Below are 24463 nucleotides of genomic sequence, written 5' to 3'. Positions count from 1 at the left end.
CCTCATTCAAGCCGTCGTTCGTCAAGAGGTTGCCAACTTGGGCGTCCCCTGTAGCCACACCGTAGAACAACACAGTTCGAGCTCCGTCCCTCCCATGGTAGCCACCGCTACACCCCGCAACACCTACGCGCCACGCTACCGATACCGCAATCCTGATGAGTGGCGCACCCCTGACGACAGGCCTATCTGTTTCACGTGCTCGCGTATTGGCCACATCGCTCGCCACTGCCGCAGCCGCTGGACATCACCACCTCGACGTTTTCCTTACGTTGACCGCTACTCCAATTACGGTCACCCCCGTTTCACGCCTCGTTATGAGCCGCCCCGCACCAATACTACTCCGCCTCCTCCTGTGTCCAGTCGGTCTCCTTCCCCGCCAGCCCGCCGTTCCCGTTCACCTCTTCCTGGCCGCAGTTCCTCGCCGTCCTCTGCCGGCCGCTTCACGGGAAACTAGCCAATGCAGCCCCCGGAGGTGACGCTGCATTGGTACCCCGACCTGGAAATCCTCTACTGCCCATTTCTTCGCCCTGTAACCTCCTGTCCCTGTTCGTGGATGGTGTTCCCGTCTCTGCCCTCATTGACACTGGTGCCCAAGTCTCGATCATGAGCTCATCGTTTTGCCGCCGCCTCAAGAAAGTACAGACCCCCGCCGCTTCGCCCACCGTTCGTGTTGCCGATGGCAGTACTGCTGCCGTCACTGGGCAGTGCACTGCCCGAGTCACCCTTGCCGGTCATCACATCCCTGTTTTGTTCACTGTCCTCAACCAGTGCCCTCACAATGTGATCCTCGGCCTTGACTTTTTAACGGCCCACTCTGCCCTTATCGACTGCTCCAGCGGCCTTCTTCGTTTGGACCTACCTGTCTGCTCAGAACATCCTCCATCTGCACCCCGCCTTCGCTCCACTGAGTTCGCTCGCCTGCCCCCTGACTCTGCTGTTTACCTACCTCTGTCACCTTTCCCGCCTGTGCCTGACGGTGACTATCTTGCTTGCCCTATCACCGAGGTCTTTCTTGACCGCAACGTCGTTCTTCCTCATCTCATCGTACGCGTTACACAGAACAGCACCTACCTTCCTATTCTGAACTTCAGTCTGTCACCCCAAGTTCTTCCCGAAGGAATATCCCTTGCTACCTTGTCCCCTCTCACAGACTGCACCATTTGTGCACTCACTCCTGGCCCACATTCAAGCGTCCTTCCAACACCCGTACTCTCCACCACAATTACCGACCCTATTTCCGCAATGATTGCCTCTGACCTCAGCCCCGAACACGCTCAGGACCTGCGCAACCTTTTGTTATCCTTCTCCGACATTTTTGACTTTGCTGCCGGTTCTCTGGGCCAAACATCAGTTGTGACTCACCGCATTGACACCGGCGATGCAAAGCCTGTACATCGGAGGCCTTATCGTGTGTCCCTTTCTGAGCGCCAAGTCATCCAGCAGGAGGTCGACAAGATGTTGGGCAACGATATCATCGAACCTTCGAACAGCCCCTGGGCATCTCCTGTCGTGCTCGTTAGAAAGAAAGACGACAGTTGGCGCTTTTGTGTCGACTATCGACATCTGAACAAGATTACAAGGAAAGATGTTTACCCGCTGCCGCGAATAGACGATGCCTTGGACTGTTTACATGGAGCCCGCTACTTTTCCTCCATCGACCTTCGTAGCGGCTACTGGCAGATCTCTGTTGACGAACAAGACCGCGAGAAGACAGCTTTTGTCACACCCGATGGACTTTACCAATTTAAGGTTATGCCTTTTGGACTTTGCAATGCCCCTGCTACGTTTGAACGCATGATGGACTCCTTACTCCGCGGCTTCAAATGGACGACTTGTCTATGTTACTTGGATGACGTGATTGTCTTCTCGCCCTCGTTCGAAAGCCATCTTAGTCGCCTTTCTTCCATCTTGGCACTTTTCCGCCGTGCCGGACTTCAACTGAACTCAAAGAAGTGCAGTTTTGGTCGCCGCGAACTTAAAGTGCTTGGCCATTTGGTGAATGCCACCGGCGTGCAACCCGATCCCGACAAAGTTCGCGCTGTCAGTGCGTTTCCATGTCCCCGTTCACCCCGTGATGTCCGCAGCTTTATAGGACTGTGTTCTTATTTTCGCCGGTTCGTCCCAAACTTTGCCGCTGTTGCTCGTCCTCTCACCAATCTGCTGAAGAAAGGCGTTCCTTTCTCATGGGGACCAGAACAGGCTAACGCATTCTCCACCCTCATCGCTATTCTCACCAATCCTCCTGTGTTGGCCCATTTCAACCCGTCTGCCCCGACGGAACTTCGCACCGACGCCAGTGGCCACGGGATTGGTGCCATTCTTGCACAGCGACAACGCGGCCAACATTGCGTTATTGCCTACGCCAGTCGTCTTCTGTCATCAGCAGAACAGAACTATTCTATTACGGAACGGGAGTGCCTGGCTCTCGTTTGGGCCGTTGGAAAATTCAGACCCTACTTGTTTGGCCGACCCTTCACTGTAATTACCGATCACCACGCCTTATGTTGGCTCTCTTCCCTGAAGGATCCTGCTGGCCGCCTCGGCCGCTGGGCACTGCGCTTGCAGGAGTATACCTTTTCCGTTGTATATAAATCCGGTCGGCTTCACCAGGATGCAGACTGTCTGTCCCGCTATCCCGTCGATCCCCCTTCCTCTACTGACCATGAGTCGGACCCCTGTGTCTTCTCTATATCGGACTTTTCCCACATAGCCGACGAACAGCGGTTGGACCCAACCCTCAGTTCTCTTATCGACCGCCTCCGCACACATAGCCGTGACTCTTCCCTCGCCCTGTTCTTCCTTCATGGGAATACGCTATACCGCCGCAACATGCGACCTGATGGCGCTGAGCACTTGCTGGTCGTTCCCCAACACCTACGCTCCGCCGTTCTCGAACAAATGCACGACGCTCCTACAGCTGGTCATCTTGGCCTCTCACGCACATACGACCGCGTACGCCGGCGTTTCTTCTGGCCTGGACTCTACCGCTCTGTCCAACGTTATGTAGCCGCTTGCGACCTCTGTCAACGCCGGAAAAAAACCCCTGTGCTACCACCTGGACACCTGCAGCCGATTGCTATCCCGACTGAGCCATTTTCTCGTGTTGGCCTTGACCTTCTAGGGCCCTTCCCCGAGTCCTTGTCGGGAAACAAATGGATCGCTGTGGCCACCGATTATGCCACGCGGTACGTGATCACTCGCGCCATTCCAACCAGCTGCGCCACAGACGTTGCTGACTTCCTTTTGTACGACGTCATACTACACCATGGTGCTCCCCGTCAACTCCTTACCGACCGTGGCCGCTGTTTCCTTTCCCGAGTTGTTGAGGAAATACTTCGTTCTTGCTCCGTTCGACACAAGTTCACCACTGCGTATCACCCTCAGACGAACGGCCTTACGGAGCGTCTTAACCGCACACTCACCGACATGCTCGCAATGTACGTATCCGACAGTCATCGCGACTGGGATATTAGTCTGCCATTTGTCACCTTTGCATACAACTCTTCGCGTCATGACACTGCTGGGTACTCTCCATTCTATCTTCTCTTTGGAAGAGACCCCTTGCTGCCCTTCGACACTTTGCTCTCCGCCGCTAGCCCCGTCACAACCTATGCCCGCGATACCATCGCCCGAGCCGACGCTGCTCGCCAGATTGCTCGTCAGAATCTCACCATCTCTCAAGAAACTCAAAAACGCCGCTACGACGCTCACCACCGCGATGTGCACTATCCTCCCGGATCTCTGGTGTTGCTCTGGCTTCCGTGCCGTCGTGTGGGGTTGTGTCAAAAACTTCTGCCCCACTACACAGGTCCTTACCGTGTACTACGCCCAGTGACCGACGTGACCTATGAGATTTCACCGCTCCACCCAAAGTCACCGACTGCTACACCCACTTCCGAAATCGTACATGTCGCCCGCCTAAAGCCATATTACTCCCCCTCCACATCGCGCGCCTAATACGCACCGGGACGTTGCCTTTTGCCGAGGGGGGTAGTGTTACCTGGAAACGCGGTACCAAAGTGATGTGCTCACTGACGAAGACGACGACGACAAGGCGTTGAAAAAGAGGACGACGCTCACAGTGTGGACACTGCACGGCTACTGAAGTCTCAGCGCCAAGTTCAGCCCATCGCAGTGCTGTTACATTAAGTGCATCCCCGTAACAATATTATACTAGAGCTATATAGTATATAGTAATATTATACCAACCAACTCCCTCGAAGCAGGCGTTGAGGCCACACAGCACAGAAGCCGCGGTACCTTGCCGAGCATTATCTCTGGCGAAGACGGTCATTGAAGCAAATGCCAGGGGAAATGCTGCACCGCCGATGACATCGATGAGAAGCGCGTACCAGGGGTTGCCGAGGAAGGAGTACGCAACCAGCTTTATCGCTGACGCCCCGAACGACAGACAGTACGACCAAAAGTATCCTATTCGGCCAAGAATCCTGTGCGCCACGAATAGGAGAGGCAATTCGGCCAGCAGAGTCATGACGGTGAAGCATAGGCCGATGACCAGCTTCGGAGCCCCAATGTCCTCCAGGAACCAGGCGTTGTACGAGGCATGGACGCCGAAGAACACGCCCGCGAAGCCCGTCCACACCGTAAAGACTATGAACTGACATCCCCCGAAGACGCTCTTGATGTCTTTGAAAAAGTGTATGGACTGCTCACCCATCCTGAGGCGTGGCATGCGGTGCAATAGAGCCATGTCCATCACTATAAGCACGGCAAAGACATAGAAGCCTGGCGTATATCCGGCTTGATTGTTCGTCGCTGTATTGGCCAAGTCGATCGCAATACCGGCGATAGGACTAACGATGCCCCAGCTTATGGTTCCCCACATCCTCTGCTTGCCGAAAGTGTTCGCTTTGTCTCCCAGAACTTCACACGTGGCAACGTCTGACATCACGAACACACTGGCACCTGTCATGAACGAGATGGTGACAAATATGACGTAAACGGCGAAGTTGACCGAGTTTCCTTCCGCTTCGTAGCACACACAGGAGAACAGGAACACCTCGGTGCCGACATCTGGAGCCGTCGTGCTGTTCTCCTTGAAGACCGAGCACAGCTCATCGGCGGGAACAGTCGAGATATTGTCGTAAACGACGACTTCAAATACCTTCGACGCATTCTGAGCACAAAAGTCGACGCTGCAAACTTGAGGCGCGAGATTTGTGCAGTTAAGGAAAGGGTTCATGAAAGTGCAGTTTCGGGCGGGGCAGTCAAGGCGTCCCTGCGGGGGACGCGGCGAGTCCACAACGCTTTTGCTGAAGAACACCATACCGTTTGACACAAGCAAGCACAGGTTGAGAATGAGCAGTATTGCGGTGACATTCTGGGTCTTGTCCGCGACGTAGCCGCAGAGGACCTTCACAAAGATCGCAGCGATGGGTATCAAGGCGAATATGTAGGCGATATTCGATTCCGGTATGCCATTGCTTCGGCCGACGGCGGCGAGGTAAGGAAGTACGCTGGCTTGAGCTGCATAATGCACATAAAAGATGGATGACTTAAAAATTCAGAATATACAATCGAGATGAAGCGAAAATTTGGAAATATATTAGCACACAGGAACGCAGTAGTTGTTTCTATAAATTAAGCTCTACATTATTCATTACCAACCGCATGCAAGATGTCTTTCACCCCTGCGATGCTAATGAAAACGAATTTGAGAAGCACAGCATCAGCCCCATTTGGAAAGCTGAGCAGACACCTAAACGTAGAATTTCCTTTATTTATTTTTTTTTTTTTTGTAGAGTGAGCTGCATCTTTTATTATTTAAAGGGGTCCTTCGGGGTAATCAGTGAGGCAATAAAACAATGCAGCCCACATGAAATTCGCCGACTCTGCATCTTGCGTTCTGCACATGAGCGGCGGTATAGCGCATGCGCAGAACGATAGCTCGCACACCGACGAATTTCTGGCATGAAGCATTAGCCACCGGAGCCACTTTGCCGTCATCATGTAGTGTGACGCCGTACACGACGTGATGGGCGCATAATAAATAAACACATAACGGATAAATAACATGTGGCCACGAATATGATTCGAACCCATGCACGGCCAAGTGCGCAGATAAGCGTCCCTGGCCGCAGCATCAGGTAACTAAGCCATCGCTGCTTCTTTTTTTTTTTTCAACATTTTATTTGTTACAGTGAAACAATGCTCTATATGACCATGAGCTGCAGATATTTAGGAAAAGAAGGGCCGAATCGGCGTGATGTGCAATACGACACGCATTGGTCAGCAATATGGTCCAGACAAGAGACGTGCGGAGAGCGAATCAGTAAGAATAAGAGCCGGTTCCAATTCAGTCTGTGCATATAATTCCCATAAGTGAACAATAATCCTACAGAAGTGGTCTTTTACAGAAACACAGAAACAATAGATTCACAGTGTCTGTGAATCATGCGCGTTTTCCAGAGGTGTAATCCAATTAGGAAGATGTCTAAGGGATCATCGACGAATGACAGACAGTGCCGTGAGGTATCGTATAGAGGATGCGTTTTCAAGTTGTATTTTTGATTAAATTTCAGTTGCATGATAAAGCACTCCGTCCTTGCAATCATTGAAACAACAATCAATTATCTCTGGACAACCCCAAATGTGACAGTTAATCGAAGATGCAAAACTGTCCTTCCCTTTTCTAACCACTTTTTAACTGACAACATCTTAGTGTGTAGCTTATTAAAAAAATAATCGTTGTACGCGACAAGTTTTAAAACTCTTTCGAATATAGCATGTCCCGATAAATCAAAATACACAGAGCGGAGCATAAGTGGAGGGAAGAGCACAGGAATTAAATATTTGAAAATGAAAACAGGAACTCCGGGGAGAAATGAACAAATAGGAAACGAGCAGTCAAATCTCGTCATGCACTACATCCCATAAACAGGGACGATAAGAAATTAGAAGGCGCCATAAATGAAGTATGGTAAAACATGAATAAAGCTACTCGCTAAACATTCGCGTACTTTTGGGCGTGAACCATCACGAAAAAAGGGTGACACCGTGAAACTATGCGTCGGACATACAGTTGTAAACCAAGACCGCCGGCGCTTACAGGTAGCAAAAGTTATCACGCCTCATAGGTTAAAAAAAGAAAACATCACACACTAAAGTAGAGAAAACTGTGTGGAAACGCTGTATATAAAACACTAAAGTAGAGAACACTCTGTGGAAACGCTGTATATAAAGTCTTGTGCAACCACTTTGTTGGAGTACATAATAATCTTTAGCGGCGAGAAACAGATTACAAGGCTGGCGCACTGCCAAAAATAGAGAAATCATGGAAATCAAAAGTCCGGACGTAGCGATGAAGAGTTAGTTTACGGTCTTTGCCGTAATGTAAACTATGCTTATAGGCATTCGAAAAGACTCCAAGATAATTGGTCTACCTGTCCCTGCTGCACCTGCCTATTCAGCTGCTGTCGGTCCCCACATACCAAATCAGAGACCGCAACTCTGAACGATAAATGCGAGCACCTGATGCCTAACTAAAGTAATCTTTGAAACAGATAACTTCATCGATTCCAACCCTGCCTTTGCACCTAACCAAAACACCACCCGGGAGGACTGGGAGGCGACCCTACTCGCCTGCTCCGACCTGAAAGCCCAAAAGGCCTTGGTCAAACGAGCAATGGCGGCAGCGGATGCCACTGGGGTCCCGTACGAGGGACTCCACCTAGTGTTTGTGAGGGGAAGGGCACTAAGCCTGACCCCAGATCAACCTTCATGTAACTCTATATTTTATTAAACGTTTTCACCACCACCATGCCTGGCGTGTCAGCGCAAAAAAGCGTGAGGTTTTCTTCATAAGGTAATGCCTTCAGTTCGTGACCCATAATACGAAAACCTCTGAATGTTCTGCTGTTTATAACACTTATTCAAAGAGGTCCCAGTATAGAGCGAGCAGGTTCGGGACCAGTGAACAACCTTGCTTCTCGAATGACTGAATCAGAAATGGTTGTAAGAGCGACCATTTATAGTACATTTACAAATAAGCGTAAGGAACAGTCTTTGTAAGAAAGGCGTATCCCGGTAGAAAGAATCGAACTAAAAGTGGGATGCTTTGACAGAGAAAAAAAAAAAAATAATTGAGACGCCTCCTTAAATTCTTTGGCCCTCGCAGAAAGCGGCAGCGCAAAGGAAACGCAGACACAAGAGAAGGCTCATAGACAGGACAAATGCTGAACTCCGGCTTGATTGCCTTCACGATCCCTCGGGCGTGACCCCAAGACGGTTCAACGAACCCGAAAATAGCCTTGATTTTGCCGGGCGACAGTTTCCTTTTGAGTTAGTACGACAGGGTTCTTTATTTGCAGGTCGTGGTGTGATCGACTTAATCGCCATCGTCGCATAGCGGCAGCTTTTATTGCCGCAATAGAACGTTGTAGTGCTGTCAACAGAGATGACTGCACTGGGCGAAATTGTACACCGTACAAAGCAGAGTTCCCCTCTCGCCTGCATCTACCCCTAGTTTCCCCTTCCTTCGCCATATCGCGGCTGGACAGTGCACCATAGAGATGTGCCGCCTGTAATACGCCGACGGGCCAGCGTTTTGCGAGAGGTGTCAATAACTGCAATTAATGGCTTCTCAGAAATCTGACGTCTCCTAAAGATAAGACAACGGTTTATGGTCAGCGGACATAAGACATGGCAGCCAGAGGGCACAACTGGAGAAGTATATCATTACTTGCAGTTTTTACGCACGCATGACTGCGCAGCTTGCCATAAAACTATATGACTTCTAATTCTGTAGCACTAGATACGATGTTTTCTAAGTAGAACATCAGCATAGAACCTTCCTTTCACAGTAGCGAACTTTTCAATGGGGTCTTACTTTATTCCGAAAGCAATAGGAGTGTCATGAAGGCGAAAATTTTGGGGACACTTAAGCTCTGCCTTCAAGTGTGTGACGTGGCCACATAAATGGCCCCTCTTTGCAGATCCCCGTTCACATGCCTGCACTAGCTTCACGCGTAATTACTAATACCTTAACATGAGTTTTGTAACATTTCCCGCACGTTCTTTAGCATACACTTGTCAGCTGCCAGATTATGTTAAAAACCGGCAAAAATTGGGAGGGGGGGGGGGGGGGGTCCTCTTTTTTTTTTTTTTTTTTTTTCATTTCTCCTCCATCGAATCACGACTGCCAGCGCCGAAATCCGGCCGCGTCCTTCGGGTTTAGTCCCGAATAGCATAACCTCCAAGAAACCACAGCGGGCTGTCGGTAATATTGGCTTCATCCCCATCGTTTTGCTTTTAGGGTGCGAGTTCTATACTGAATGCAAAAAGTCGAGCGATCGGCTCACCTTTAGCCTAGCCTCAATGTCAAACCTTTGCTTCAGACCGTAGCAACACAAGTGTTACTTGTTGCATAGGTAATGCCTCGTACAGGTGTACAGAGATCAACGTTATATAGTCGGATACCTTGTGTAGAGCATAATTGGAGTTTACTAATTACGCATCGTAATTAATTACAGCTAATTAGTTGTTCGTAATAAATATTGAACTTTACGCCACATCTTATTATATCGTTGGATAGATTATGTCGCGTATAATTGCACTGGGCGAATTATATGCTTGAATTAGTTGTCGTTATTTAGTTGTGATTAAAATTGAAATTTCTATGACGGTGTCATTATCGTCTAAGAAGCCTGAACAATTATAATACAGAACCAAACGCTAAACCACGCAATACGATGCCAAACCCAGCTATCGCTGTATTAGCTTGCTTCAGCCATGATTAAACTGCGGCCATTTTTTTAAGCAGCTCTGAAACATGCTTTGCTGATGGCCCAGTTTCTTAGGATCGAGCTCTTCCTTCTCGCTCACCGGCAGCGCGTTAAAGCTACAAGGCGAGGACAGCCGCAGCGTATGGACACAGCGGATAAGCACCGACCATCATGCTAAAGGGGAACATTTATTTTCAGGGATGCAAAGAGGCAGTCCTAGTTCGAGAGTAACCATAAGGAGCTACCAGGTATATAGGAATATAATATATAGTATATATGAACATAATAGGAACCTGTTAGTCAGTTCTAGACTGCTTTCAAACGCGTGGTTTACGGACAGTGACATCATCCGAAAGCTTGCGCGTGGCTTGCTTACCTGCTACGTAGAGGAAGTAGTGAGCTTTTATTGGCAGGAGCTTCAGATTGATGGACGAAAACATGACTCGCAATTTGCCCGCTGCGCGCGTGTCAGCGGGCCACGTGTTCGCTGTGTGGCCGGTCCTTAAAGGTGTCGAAGGCGTTGGACTTGGCCGAGGACTACTTGATTCCTGGAAAAAGGGCGAGCAAGGTCCCAGACTTGGTCCTAGCGGCACTCGTCGGCATATAAAAGCAACTCAGAGAAAAATTCAGATGCCAGAAATATTAGAAACCCGTCGCAATGAAAATCCGCCATCACCAAGGGAGTAACATCAAAAGACCTCCGAGGTCAAGGGAAGGTCAACCAAAATGTGACCGAGGACAACAATATATCGGTGCTCATAACACCAATAATCAATTGACACTATACATGTTCACTAACTGACTAGAATTAGAAATATAATTCACTCTAACACTAATAACAATGCTAATTAATATGACCTCAACTACTGAGTTGGTGGAGCTAGCTTCAATCCCGGCCGCTGGGACCACGTTTCGATGTAGACAAAACACATGGCGTCCGTGTGCTGTGCGATGTCAGTGCACGTTAAAGCACCCCAGGTGTTCAAAAACTTTTCGGAGCCCTCCAATGCGGAGTCACTCATCGCCTAAGTGACTTCAGAACCTTAATCCAAACGAAGTATAATCCAAACGAATGAGCAAATTACCATGCTTGAGTGCACAACAAAAATGCCTAGACTGATAACAAAACGGCCGACAATTTAATATAGGAAGCCACAGGCTTTCAATAATTTCGCATTAATCGCACGTAAGTCCCTTCGACCCCGTTTAATTTGATTTTTATTCAGAATAAATCAGTAGACATTCATGTGCAATTTAAAGAGGCTATTGGGAATATTTTTGCTTGTTTCAGCCGTACTCCTCAGTTGTCAACTTGGGTAAGGTGCAACAGTGACCTGTTTTATTGTAGTAAAAGTTGACAACTGCCCTCGATAAAGTATTATATTCAAAGCCCACGTTGAAAATTTTTTTGAAAGGTACGATATCTTGGGATATCTAGTTGGTTTCTTCAGTTCCTATATTTTGAAAATTCGGCAGACTTCTCTCGTTTTCTAGGAACAAAAGATTTTTGTCGAGTATAATTTTCGACTAACAAATTACTGATTTCTTTAGGTGATTTAGTGTAGCAGCTATGCGCGGTCAAAGCTCAATTAGGTACTGTCTGTCTCGGCGTTTTCGCCAGTGTAGACTGTTCATTTAAAGGAATTAACGTGCAAATTGTCACACTTGGAGCTCTTCACTTGCACCGTCATTAAAGAAGTAACGCAGGTTGTAGAGATAAAAAGCAGCCAAAAAAAAAAATGGAAGCTGATCTCTGACCAGCATGTAATCTTTGGGCTTACAAGCTGACGAGAGGGGCTAGGTATCACGTGGTATGCGTGTTGATGCCAACGATAAAACCGGCGCTTATTCCAGTAGCCAGGACATGATACTTTTCCGCGACACGCAGTTTCATGGCAGTGTGCTGCGTGTAGCTAATAAATCTACAAAACCTACTCACTGTTTTAATCTGAGGATGATAAATAACAAGCAATGTTAATTTTGTAAGCGGCGAAGTGGTGGTGATTCCTGGGCCTGCAATGGCTTACAAGCGGAGAAATACTTCGAATAGTACAACTGTGCTCGTCTAGCAATACGATCATTTCATAAGGAACTTGGCTTCATTATTCTGTTAATTTTAAGATTAAGTTCAGTGTTTGTTTTCAGCGGTTGAGGTTGAAAGCAAGAAATAAGACTCCTATTCACACACAAACACACACACACGCGCGCGCGCGCGCACGGGCACACACACACGCACACACACACACACACACACACACACACACACACACACACACACACACACACACACACACACACACACACACACACACACACACACACACACACACACACACACACGCACGCACGCACGCACGCACACACACACACACACACACACACACACACACACACACACACACACACACACACACACACACGCACGCACACACACACACACACACGCACACACACCGCACGCACGCACGCACACACACACACACACACACACGCACACACGCACACACACGCGCGCACACGCGCACATTTTCAAATGCATTCTTGAAACGTTAGGTGCAACTATTGCATAGGTACATTCCTATCGATCAGCGATGAATTATCGCACACGTCCCAGCCTCTTAGCTGAGGTAAGCTTTGTTTACTGGGCTTTCCTATTGTCTCTATCTTGTCCGTAGACCATAAAGCAACTAGACTCGCGCGCAAGAGAAAATATATACATCGTCGCTATGCATGGACATGCACCATCATTGTCAACTCAGAATGCTAGAAAGAACAATTTTCTTCGAATACAAGAATACAACGGTATCAGCTGTAGTTAAAGGAACAGGCAGGGTCTGTTAAAAAGTACCACGCAGAGGTCTTGGCGCATCAAAGGGAAAATCAGATGAGCGAATAGTAACTGTATCTCCAAAGAAACCTCATTTTGCTGCTCAAATTTTAAATGCATGTCCTACAAAAACGGTGTCAAAGAAATGTTGAAAGTGTAACGAACTATTTTCATACGCATTCGTTTATTCCCGAAGTGTAATACGTTGCCGATTGGCACAATATATCACTATCGAACATGAAAAGCATCTAGGCAGGAAACAGATAAGTAGTAGATAAGAAGTAATGCATTTTGGAAGGAGTCGGAAAGTTCAGAAGCAGTTGCTCCGGTCTATGCAACACAAAATATAAAATTCTAGAAAGTGGGTACCTTTGCGGTTACCCAATCCATGCATGTTACTTGCCGCTCATACCAGGCAACAATGCTTGTTCACCGGATTTAGGCTTACAAATATTCATTCATTCATTCATTCATTCATTAATTCGATTTACCCCTAAAGGTCCTCCAAAGGTGGGTACTACATGGGGGGAGGGGGTATACTATTTATTACCAATGGTTCTCTTCCTCTTGCACCAGACGTATCTCATCTTCACTCGTATATTGAACATTTCTTAATCATTAGATTTATGATGCGATCGTGGTCCATTGTTGAGTAACCATTTTTCGAAACCTGCCTTCTTTTTTTGGTTGACTAAAGTCAAACATTTGTCTGAATATTTTAGTGATTACTTTCGGTGCATGCCCTGTAAAGATAGAGTAGTTAGCTGTCATGGGCAGTATCGAAGATACATTAATCTTCGACACTATCTTTCGATAGTATCATGGGCACGTAGAGTATCGTGGGCACGTAGATGGTAGAGAGGGCACGGCGCATTCAAAATGGGCATGTTGCCTAACAGGCCCTTCTTCTGCCTTGTGCAGGTTCTAGTACATTCCAACCGAATCGCCAGGCACCTTCGACACACCAGCTGTCGACACGTGTTTTTGGCAACAGTTGGCGCTGGTGAAGCATCGTCATCTCCATGACCTGCACACCAACTTCACGACTGGAGCGCCGCCATCGAATTATCACGTGACATCAACAGATCCTGTTTTAAAAGGCGTCCCGCAATTGATTAGTAAAACGTTTATTCGGGGCCTGCAGTAGAACGCGCGCTCGCGCGCGCGCGCTACGGACGGGGCCTACGTCGTCCTCTGGGCACCGGCCGCGCGGCCTGGGTCCCCGCTCGCCGTGGCCGGCTCGCTAGTTCCCTGCCGGGCCAGCGCCTTGATGACCTGCTGGACGGCCCAGAGTTGCTCCTCTTGATTGTCGCTCCCTGCGGCTGCTTCCAGTTGCGGCGGGATCCTCCCAGACTTAGCTTCTTCCTGGTACTGGTTACAATTCCACAGCATGTGTGCGAAGCCGGCAGTCTCCGTTCGGCAGACTCTGCATTTGTCTGTCGGGTGCGTCTCGGGATACATTCTATGCATCAGCAACGGACTGGGGAGTGAGCCCGTCTGTAGCTGTCTGAATAAAACGGCTTGCTCTCGACTGAGCCCCGAGCAAGGGGGTGGAAGAGTTCTGCGAGCTAGGCGGAACACCTTGGTTATTTCGTTGTAGTCCGTCATTCGGTCTTTGGTGCTGAACCACAGCGGCCAGTCGACCGAGGCGCGGTCCGTTAGCGTGCGCGCCTCGGCGTGTGCTGTCTCGTTGTGGTTGGCGTTGCGGTCTGACGCCTCGCCCGCGTGCGCCGGGAACCACTTGATTCTCACTTGTCTGCTGCCATTGTCGTTTTTGGTTGCCTGCAGTATGCGCGCAGCTTCTTTCGCTATCCTGCCTTTGGCGTAATTTCTCACCGCCTGCCTCGAGTCGCATAGCTCTGTGTGGTAGTCGCGGTCGGCGATGGCCAGGGCGATGGCCACCTCCTCCGCTTGCTCTGCCTTGGTGCATCTCGTGCTGGCGGTCGTGCGAACGGTGCCGGTCGCGTCGACGACGACCGTCGTGAACCGGTGTATCTTGGCATACTCAGCCGCATCAACGTAGCGTGCGTGTGTGTCGGCCGCGTGCTGGTCTATCAGCGCCTTGGCTCTCGCTGCTCTCCTCCCTTTGTTATACTCAGGGTGCATGTTCTTCGGCACCGAGTCCACTCTGATGTTGCGCCTGATCTCATCGGGGACGGAGAGCTGTGTCTGCTCCCTGCCTTGATATCCAATTCCCAGGTTGTCCAGGATTTTCCGGCCAGCCTTGGTCGTAGACAGTCTTTCGAGCTGTGCGGCACGTTGGGCCTCCGCTATCTCCTCCAGCGTGTTGTGCACCCCTAGCTGCAGGAGGCGTTTGGTGCTCGTTGTTTCGAACAGTCCCAGTGCCGTCTTGTAGGCTCTGCGGATGAGTATATCTATCTTGTTTCTCTCGCTCTTGTTCCACTTGTGGTAGGACGCCACGTACGCTACGTGACATATGACGAACGAGTGGATCATTCTGATCAGGCTCTTTTCCTTCATTCCACTTTTCTTGTTCGTGACTCGTTTGAGTAGTCTCGTGGCGTTCGCCGCTTTCGCAATGAGCCGGGTGACGGTCTCGCCGTTTCTGCCGTGCGTCTCGATCGTCATCCCCAACACTCTGATTTTGTTGACTCTTGGGATCGCGTTTCCCACTTTGGTCTTGACTTTGATTGCCTCGTACTCTCTCGGGCTGCTCTTAGGTTTGCGGTGCTTGACGGGCGGGTAGACGAGGAGCTCCGACTTGCTCGGCGAGCATCTGAGCCCCGTTCCGTCGAGTTGGTCTTCGATCGCATCAACGGCCGCCTGTAGGGTGGATTCGATGTGGGCATCGCTGCCCCATTCCACCCACAGCGTTATGTCGTCCGCGTATATCGTATGTCGGACTTCCTATCATCACGAGATTGAAAAGCACCGGCGAGATGACCGATCCCTGAGGTGTGCCTGTGCTTCCCAGCTTCTTCTCCTGTGCTTGGAGGTCCCCCGCTCTGAGCTCGGCCGTTCTGTCCGTGAGGAAGTCTTTGATGTAATTGTATGATCTCTCTCCCATGTTGAGTTTCGAGACTTGGGATAGGATCGCTGAGTGCTTCACCTTGTCGAAGGCGCTCTGTAGGTCGAGTCCCAGTACTGCTTTGTTGTCGCCAGTTTTGCCGTCGATGATCTGGTGCTTGAGCTGTACCATGGCGTCTTGGGTACTTAGATGCTGCCTGAAGCCAATGATCGTTTCCGGGTAGAGATCTTCTTTCTCGAGGTATTCTTGCCACCTGTTGAGCAGGACGTGCTCCAACACCTTGCCCACGAAAGATGTGAGCGATATAGGTCGGAGGTTATCCGTGTCGGATGGCTTGCCCGGCTTGGGGATTAGGATGATCTTGGCCTTCTTCCACTGCGTCGGCAGCGTTCCCGTTTTCCAGCATTTGTTGTAATAACTCGCGAGGCTTTCTATGGATTTGTCGTCGAGGTTCTTAAGCGCCTTGTTGGTGATGCGGTCCAGCCCGGCCGCCGACCTGTTGTTGAGGTCCTGCAGTGCCGTGCGAACTTCTTCTACGTCTATATCTCTGTCGAGACGGGCGTTGGGCAGCCCCCCGTACGGCCCATGGCACTCCGTGGGCGTAGTCGGCAGGTATCTGTCGCTGATGCGTTTCGTCACCTTATCGGCGCCGTGTTTAGTGACTTCTCGATGGATGAGTTTCGCCAGTCGGTCCCTTTGGCGTGACTTAGTCTTAGTTTCGTCGAGCAGATGCTTCAGCAAGTTCCATGTTTTCCCATTGTGCATCTGGCCGTCGGTAGCGTTGCATATCTCGTTCCACTGTTGCGCACATAGCGTTCGACAGTGGTCCTCGATTGAGTTCTGCGACTTTCTTTCGTAGCCTACGATTAAGGCGTTGTTGTTTCCATCTGTTGAGAATGGACTGCTTGGCCTCGATAAGGTGGGCCAGTCGGCTATCCATTCTGTTCGTTTCGAAGTCTGTTACTATGTCTTTGGTTGAGTTTCGAACATCTTGGAGGATCTTGGTCCACGCGTCGATGTAGTCGATTTCGGTCTCTTCCGCTTCCTGATTTCTGTTATCTTTGAAAGCAGACCAATCGATCCACGTATGTTTCCTGACTTTGGTACTGCTCTGCTCCGGTATGACGATTTCCAATATCATGGGGTCGCTACCGAGGTCCACCCCCGTGTTCCTCCACGTGATCGTGATCGGTTCGTTGTTCTTGACGAACGTGAGGTCGGGGCTGGTATCTCGGGACACGGAGTTGCCAATTCTCGTTGGGTAAGCCGGGTCGGTTATGAGGGCATAGTCGAGTTCCGCCGCGTCTTGGGACAGGTTTCTGCCTTTCGCATTACTTTTGACGTAGTCCCACGCCGGATCCATCGCATTAAAGTCGCCGCATGCGATCAGCGTGCTCTGGCCGGCCGTCGTGCTTGCCTTGTTAAGAATGGCTTTGAACCTCTGGAGTCTCCGCGATGGGTTACTGTAGATGTTCAAAATGAAGATGCTGTTTTTTCTTTGCTTGGTCGGTATGAGTTCGGTGAGCGTGTGTTCAATCCTGACATTGCTTAGCCGGTGTTCGACGAAGGTGAGTCCCTTCCTGACCAGGGTGCACAGGCCTCTGCCGTCGGGCGGGCCCGCGTGCACCCTGTAGCCGGGAAGGGACGGCTTGTCCGTTAGTGTTTCTTGGAGGAGGAGCACGTCGGGCTTGCGAGCCGCGTGCTCGATGTACTGCTGGACGACTGCCTTCTTCTTGACGAAGCCGCGGCAGTTCCACTGCCACACTGTTATGCCTGTGGGCACGGCGCATCGAAAATGGGCATGTTGCCTAATAGACCCTTCTTCTGCCTTGTGCGGGTTTGTAGCTACTAGTGTACCTTGAAGAGTGATTACCTGTTCTTTTTGGTTTTGCTGTAGCCACAAAAGTACTTAGAAATTGCTTCTGATATATTTTGCGCGTGCGAATTGTTGATCTGTGGAGACGTGGAGTTGAGCCTTGATCCTGACGAATTAGACACTCGTGAGTTGTTCGAGCAGTTGGTGGTCCGTCAGAGAAGAATACCATCAGGAATATCAGCCTCTAGGAGCAGTAGGTTAATATTCAAAAAAACAGTAAATGACCTGTTCTCCAAAATTTTGACAATTGAAAACAAATAACGCTAATAGACACCCTTGAAAAGTAATTTAAGAGAGCACGTTGTTGGGCTAGTCGGTCATACATACTTAAAAAAGGGAATTGCGCTAAAAAAAGAGACACGGACGAGGAGAGGACATGGACGGGCGCAAACTCGCGACTGATTTTATTCAGAAAGAACACAAATATATATATACCTTGAAGCTTATCCAATCAATGCCTAAGCGCACATGCCATGAAAGTTCTCTCTTTCTTATACAATTTGATACTAGAATCGCTTACGCATTCATCACCTGACTTATCAATGAAAAAAGCCTCTGCGAGTTCACGTGCTACCTGGTTACGACTGCGCCTTAAGATTTTGGTTCTAGCCAGCAAAGGCTGGCATGCTTTATCAGGCGTAGCCAAAGGGCATGCGCCGCAATGTAAGGGCAAATTTGACCCTTTTCCGTTATTCATAGAGAGCTGATGTTCCCTTAGTCGTTCATTTATACAACGGCCCGTCTGGCCGATGTAAACTTTTCCGCAAGTCAGGGGGATCTCATATACAGCCCCAACTGAGCACCTGACAAACTGAGTGGCGTGACGTTTCGTGCAGTCTCGCACGCATTCCTCACCGGAGACAATCCGGGGGCACAAAGAGGCCAACTTGCGCGGGGCAGAAAATACCACCGGCACACCGTAGCGATTGGCTACATTCTTCAGGTTGTGGGACACCCTATGGATATAGGGGACAACCGCCGGTCTGGTCTTCGGTTGACCGCCACCTTCTTGAGGTGTTCTAGCATTAAAACTTTGCAGAAGCTTCTCTGCCACAGCAGCCACGACTGAAACAGGGAAACAAGCGCCTCTGCAAGATATTGAGATCGGAGCTATGGCGCCAAATCAGACTTTTGAATCACTGGCTGCGTTTGCTCGCCTTTAGCACAGACTCCGGGTGGATAGGTGAAGCCAGGTTACAGTGCTATCGGCGACAGACTTCCCAAGCGGTCGAATTTTGGTGGAAGTGCCTTTTGCTGCGCCTTCCGAAAGGCAGGCCTAGGGAAAAAAGTCTTGGCTGTGCGATTTCTCTGCTGGCCGACACGGAACTACCACCCAAGATAGCCGATGTGCTAAAGAAAGGCCCGAAGTTCAGCATGAAGCCTAATGTGCCAGCGCACGAGTTGTTGTCGTTGAATCGACAAGTGGCGCGCAAAGCTAGTGAAGAAGACCGTGAAAGGTGTCTTCTGGATGGGGTTGATTGCCTGCTGCGGACGGCCACCAAGCCTCAAGTATCTGCGGGCCGAAGACAGTCAACTGTGGAAAAGGACGCCGAAGAAGTCGTATCCTTCTTCAGGGATCATCAGCTGATGCTTCTGCAGGCAGACAAGGAGAGAGGATTTGCCGTGCTACCAGCGGGACTGTTTCACGACAAGGCCGTTGACGCCGTCAGAAGGAACTTCATTACCAAAAACGTGAAGACAGCCAAGGTAAAGGCTCAAGCCATAGAACTATGCAAGGACTTGGCTTTAGATAGACTGTCAAGAGCCGTTAACAACTGTAAGCGCAATAGCCTAGAACTGTTTTTTACCGTGAAGACGCACAAATATGACAAGCCGTTCCGGTGCATTGTGAGTGAAAGGGATACGTGGCAACGGGAAATTAGCTCTTTCCTCCAGAAGTGTTTAAAGAATTTAGTTATACAAGACCCTTTTGTTGTAAAGAATTCAGGTGATGTGGTCTCTTTCCTACAGGGTTCCTCATCTTTAGGTTACGCTGTATCTTTTGACATAGAGAACCTGTTCTTTTCTATACCGCATGATGCCCTATTTTGTGCAGTTAAGTCTTGCATCGACGATAATGGTGTCGTAGATTTTCAGAACACCAGCGGCCTAACCCTGGACAATTTCATGAAGCTACTAGAGTTTTATCTTGACTCCACCTTTGTAACTTTTGACAATCATTTTCATGTTCAACGTCAGGGCATTTGCATAGGGTCTTGTGTGGCACCTGTATTGGCTAACATTTTCTTGGCCAGCATTGATCGTGATCTGGTGTGCTATTTAGACGACAAGATAGTTCTTAAAGTTTTTAGATACGTGGACGATTATTTGGTGATTTTTAAAAAGCAACCCGGTTTGACACACACGTTCACCGTGCAAGAGACGTTATCTGTCTTTAAACGACACGGGAGAGGTCTAACCTTCACCTACGAATTACCTGAAGAAGATAGATTACAGTTTTTAGATATTAACATCACTTTAGCACCAGATCACACATGTTGGATGTATTCACCACGAGCCCGGAAAGACCTGTTGCCGTTTGAATCTTCTCATTCTAAGACGGTAAAACGCGCCATTGTTATGCTGTGCCTGAAAGAAGCCTTGCAGAAATGATGTGTTCATCTGGTAAACGACAGCCTCACCAATCAGGTTGGCAGGTTAGAGAAAGCTGGTTTCCCTGTTTCAGTCGTGGCTGCTGTGGCAGAGAAGCTTCTGCAAAGTTTTAATGCTAGAACACCTCAAGAAGGTGGCGGTCAACCGAAGACCAGACCGGCGGTTGTCCCCTATATCCATAGGGTGTCCCACAACCTGAAGAATGTAGCCAATCGCTACGGTGTGCCGGTGGTATTTTCTGCCCCGCGCAAGTTGGCCTCTTTGTGCCCCCGGATTGTCTCCGGTGAGGAATGCGTGCGAGACTGCACGAAACGTCACGCCACTCAGTTTGTCAGGTGCTCTGTTGGGGCTGTATATGAGATCCCCCTGACTTGCGGAAAAGTTTACATCGGCCAGACGGGCCGTTGTATAAATGAACGACTAAGGGAACATCAGCTCTCTATGAATAACGGAAAAGGGTCAAATTTGCCCTTACATTGCGGCGCATGCCCTTTGGCTACGCCTGATAAAGCATGCCAGCCTTTGCTGGCTAGAACCAAAATCTTAAGGCGCAGTCGTAACCAGGTAGCACGTGAACTCGCAGAGGCTTTTTTCATTGATAAGTCAGGTGATGAATGCGTAAGCGATTCTAGTATCAAATTGTATAAGAAAGAGAGAACTTTCATGGCATGTGCGCTTAGGCATTGATTGGATAAGCTTCAAGGTATATATATATTTGTGTTCTTTCTGAATAAAATCAGTCGCGAGTTTGCGCCCGTCCATGTCCTCTCCTCGTCCGTGTCTCTTTTTTTAGCGCAATTCCCTTTTTTAAGTACCCTTGAAAAGACTGTGTGTTCTCTTCAGAACAAGATTGATGGTTTAAAAGATAGGACTAGGCGATCAAATCTGCTATAACAAAATAAAAATGTTCAGCCATTTCGCTTTGTTGTTTTTATTCCAGCCAATAACAGAAATACTCGTACGCAGCTTGAATAGTTTATCATCGCCCTTCTGGAAAAACAACTTTGGTTCACCAAGCGCACGCTGCTTGCACCTTTTAGCACCTTTTAGCACAGAACAAACACAGATGCCACCGGATAAATAACGTATATATAGTATAATATGTCAAGAAACAGAAAAACTTTCATATTTATTTATATGCAGCCAAGTGCTCACAGAATGGTTCGTATGAAAAATTCAGTTAAGGAATTTTTGCTGGGATGCTTATGGAAGCTTCAATGTAACCATGATTTCGGTTCAATCTGAAATTTTAATAAGGCCAGCAGTGCAGACAGCGGAGCTTTATTAAATCCATGCTATCGGATTCGGTTAAGGCCTTTCAGAAAAGCTGCGATATAGGAATACACTGAGGGTTCCAGGAAGCATGGCACAAATTTCCTAACTTCCTTAATCATATTACTAGCTTTATTATAGCGGGATTTCAATGATACAAACATCGCTTACTATAATACGAACTTTATTGGATTCGATATATTAGTGATGTATCAAAGTATCGATGATACAGTATCCGGCATCTGTATCGAAAATCGATTTCGGTTCTGTATCATGTATTGGTATCGGAAAATCTTTCAGTCTATCGAGCATCGCTGTCGATGATGTTGTTTGAAGTATCTTGCCACTCTCCGGATCAGCTTATTTAATAAATGAATAATTTTGTAATTATCTAACATCGTATATATATGCTGCATATTGTTGTTGCTTTCTCCAGCACAATATCTACCACGTCCTCCTCCTACTACATGCGCATAGATACTAATGCATATTTATGCTGTTCTTTCGAGAAGACGCAATCAATTCTTACCTTTTTGAAATTACCCCCTTCCTTATTCGATATTATGTTGTATTATTTTAGAGGTAAATTATTTAGACATCTTCAGTAAAAGGTGATAAATAACATTAATTAAAACTCGGGAACAGTGAAGTTTTTCTGTAAGGGTATTATGCGACAGCGTTAGTAGATCGCGCCGGCTTCTCTCCTTGCAGATTCATATCTTTTTCTATTTTATTTTTATTCGAGAAGTTTGCCATAACGCATAAGTTGATATGGGGGGAATAAAATGCAGACTGTATAAAGTTAAAAGAAGGAAGGTCCATATCGGCGTACATGCGATTCATCATCATCATCATGGCTACATCCACTGTAGGGCAAAGGTCTCTCTTTCACCCTTCTCCTAAAGTGGCCCTGTGCCATCTGAATCCATATCCAATTTCCTCTGCTCGGAAAATTTTCTGCTGCCTCCTGCTCAGCGTGGCTTCTATATGAATGCAGTCTGTTACTCTGAGCGACCGTCGGTTTTCTTGCCTTCGCACTACGTACCTTGTCCATGTCAATTTCGTCTTCTTGATTTCGAATAGGATGTCTAGCTCGCGTTTGTTCCCCAACCTATTCTGCGCGCTTCCTCTCTCTTGACGTTATTTGCCCCGCCGTTGAGGTGCAGTGGTTAGGGTGCTCGACTGCTTTGCGCAAGGATGCGAGATCGAACTCCGGCCGCGGCGGCCGTTTTTCCATGGAGGCAAAAAGCAAGGCGTCCGTATGCTTTGCGATGTCAGTGCACGTTTAAGAACCCCGGGTGGTCGAAATTTCCGGTGACCTCCACAAAGGCGTCTTTCATATAGCCTGAGTCGCTTTGAAAGTTACACTTCACAAACCAAACCAAACCAAACCAAACCAAACCAAACCAAACCAAACCAAACCCGGATCTCTTAATGTTTACCTATCATCTTCCTTTCCATAGTACGATGCGTTGTCCTCAGTTTACGTAAGAACCCGTTTTGTTCGCTTCCATGTTTGTGCCCCATGCTTGAGTATCGCTCAGATACAGCTATTATACGCTTTCCCATTGAGAGATACTATTAAGCAGCTAGCCATGATCTGCGAGTACTTGCCAAATGCGCTCCATCCCCATTTCATTCTCCCAGTTGTTTCGATTTCGCGATCCGGATCTACGGCTAATACCTGCCCAAAGTAGATTATTCCCTTACCACTCCCAGCTCTATGCTATCTATCCTAAACTGATATTCCTATTGAGGCTTTTAAACAACGATTTAGTCTTGTGAGTATCAATCTTAGAACTACTGTTCTGCTTTGCCCATCTAGGTCACTATTCATTCTTCGCAATTCTTGCATTTACTTACAAAGGCAATGCTACTGATGTATCGTAGATTACTGAGGTATAATTCACTAATTTATCCCTAACTAATCTATACATAGTCTAATAGCCTAATTTCCTTCAGTACTTTGGTTGATTGAGGTTTAAGGTTATATTGATCTTATTAGCGATTACCTTAGTGAGCACCTTGTACCTCACCTGTCAGTTAACTTGTACGTAACTGACAGTAAGCTGACAGGCCTGTCGTAATTCAAGTGGTTGGCGCCCGCATTCTCATGCATTAAGGCAATGTTAGCATTCTTCCAAGAATCCGGTACTCTCGAGGTCATGAGGCATTGCAAATACAGGATGGCACGTTTTTCTAGCACGATTCCTCCACCGCTCTTCAACAGATCTGCATCTAGCTGATCTTCCCCAACCTTTCCCCCGTTTCATCTCATCTAACCATTGCCACCTAGACAAGGGAGGACTGGACTGCCATTCGTCAAAAAACGGTGGCAGGGAAAAATGGAGCCTCGGAATCACGTCGTCACCTATCACCTAGCTTGCCGACATTTTTTTAGCGGTCGTATGTGTCTTTTCGTGCATGTACGCTTTTATTTAGTGCTCTTTTTTATTCCGGAAAGCTTTGTGCGCCAGTCTTTTCTTGTCCTCGACAAATGAATGTTCAATGGTTCTCTAGGGGTCACTTGACAGAATATTTTGGCGCTCATTTTCTGACTGCGAGCGACCGAGTGACGGAGCAATGACGCGTTATAGGACTAGTTCCCGCCAACGGAAGGAAGCGATGCGTTGTGTGCGAGTGAGTGGTTATGAAAGCGAAGAAGCGGAGAATATTTTATGGGCTCCGATTCATTCGCCGCCTCCCTGGTGAGAGTATACAAGTACGGAGGTCTCCAGGTAATACCCGTATGGTACAAGCATTTGATAGTAAAGAGCCTGCCCACACCAGCATCTGCCATACGACCTCAGGTAGCGTGGGCTGCTGGAATGAGTAGACTATTCGAAATCAAGTGCATCAAAGAAGTACCGTGTTGTGAATTGTGTCATGTGCAGCACCTAGTGTTTAGTATTTTTAGTGTTTGTGGCCTCAAAAGTGTCCTGGGATAATTGTGAAATTGGGGGCGAAATGCAACAGCGTCCACCGTTTTCACCCGTTGGCTGTGCTGTGTAGTTTGGATATACAAAACACGTGAGTATATTTTCCTTCTGTGGTTTGTTTGCAATCTAGTTTGCGGGCGCTTCTGTTTGATCTTTTCTGCGTTTGAGTTTTGCAGGGGCCTTGCAATAAGCCTGTCGAAAAAA

At 48.3% G+C, this 24463-nt stretch overlaps 1 protein-coding gene across 2 annotated transcripts in view; it reads right to left on the bottom strand.

The window, feature by feature from the left end:
- LOC146208505 (major facilitator superfamily domain-containing protein 6-B-like) overlaps positions 1-24463 on the bottom strand; it is a 40283-nt gene that overhangs the window by 4254 nt on the left and 11566 nt on the right. For both annotated transcript variants that reach the window (XM_084594253.1, XM_084594246.1), the window contains exons 2-3: positions 10120-10291; positions 4210-5487 (exon numbers count right to left, since the gene is read on the bottom strand). In XM_084594253.1, coding sequence (XP_084450379.1) covers positions 4210-5487; positions 10120-10291 — 1450 coding nt within the window. The remainder of the gene's footprint in view (positions 1-4209; positions 5488-10119; positions 10292-24463) is intronic.

This window comes from Amblyomma maculatum, chromosome 1 (genome assembly GCF_055883805.1).
Source record: "Amblyomma maculatum isolate TAMU_Amacu chromosome 1, ASM5588380v1, whole genome shotgun sequence".
Lineage (NCBI taxonomy): Eukaryota > Metazoa > Arthropoda > Arachnida > Ixodida > Ixodidae > Amblyomma > Amblyomma maculatum.
This window is presented reverse-complemented; position numbering and strand designations above follow the sequence as displayed.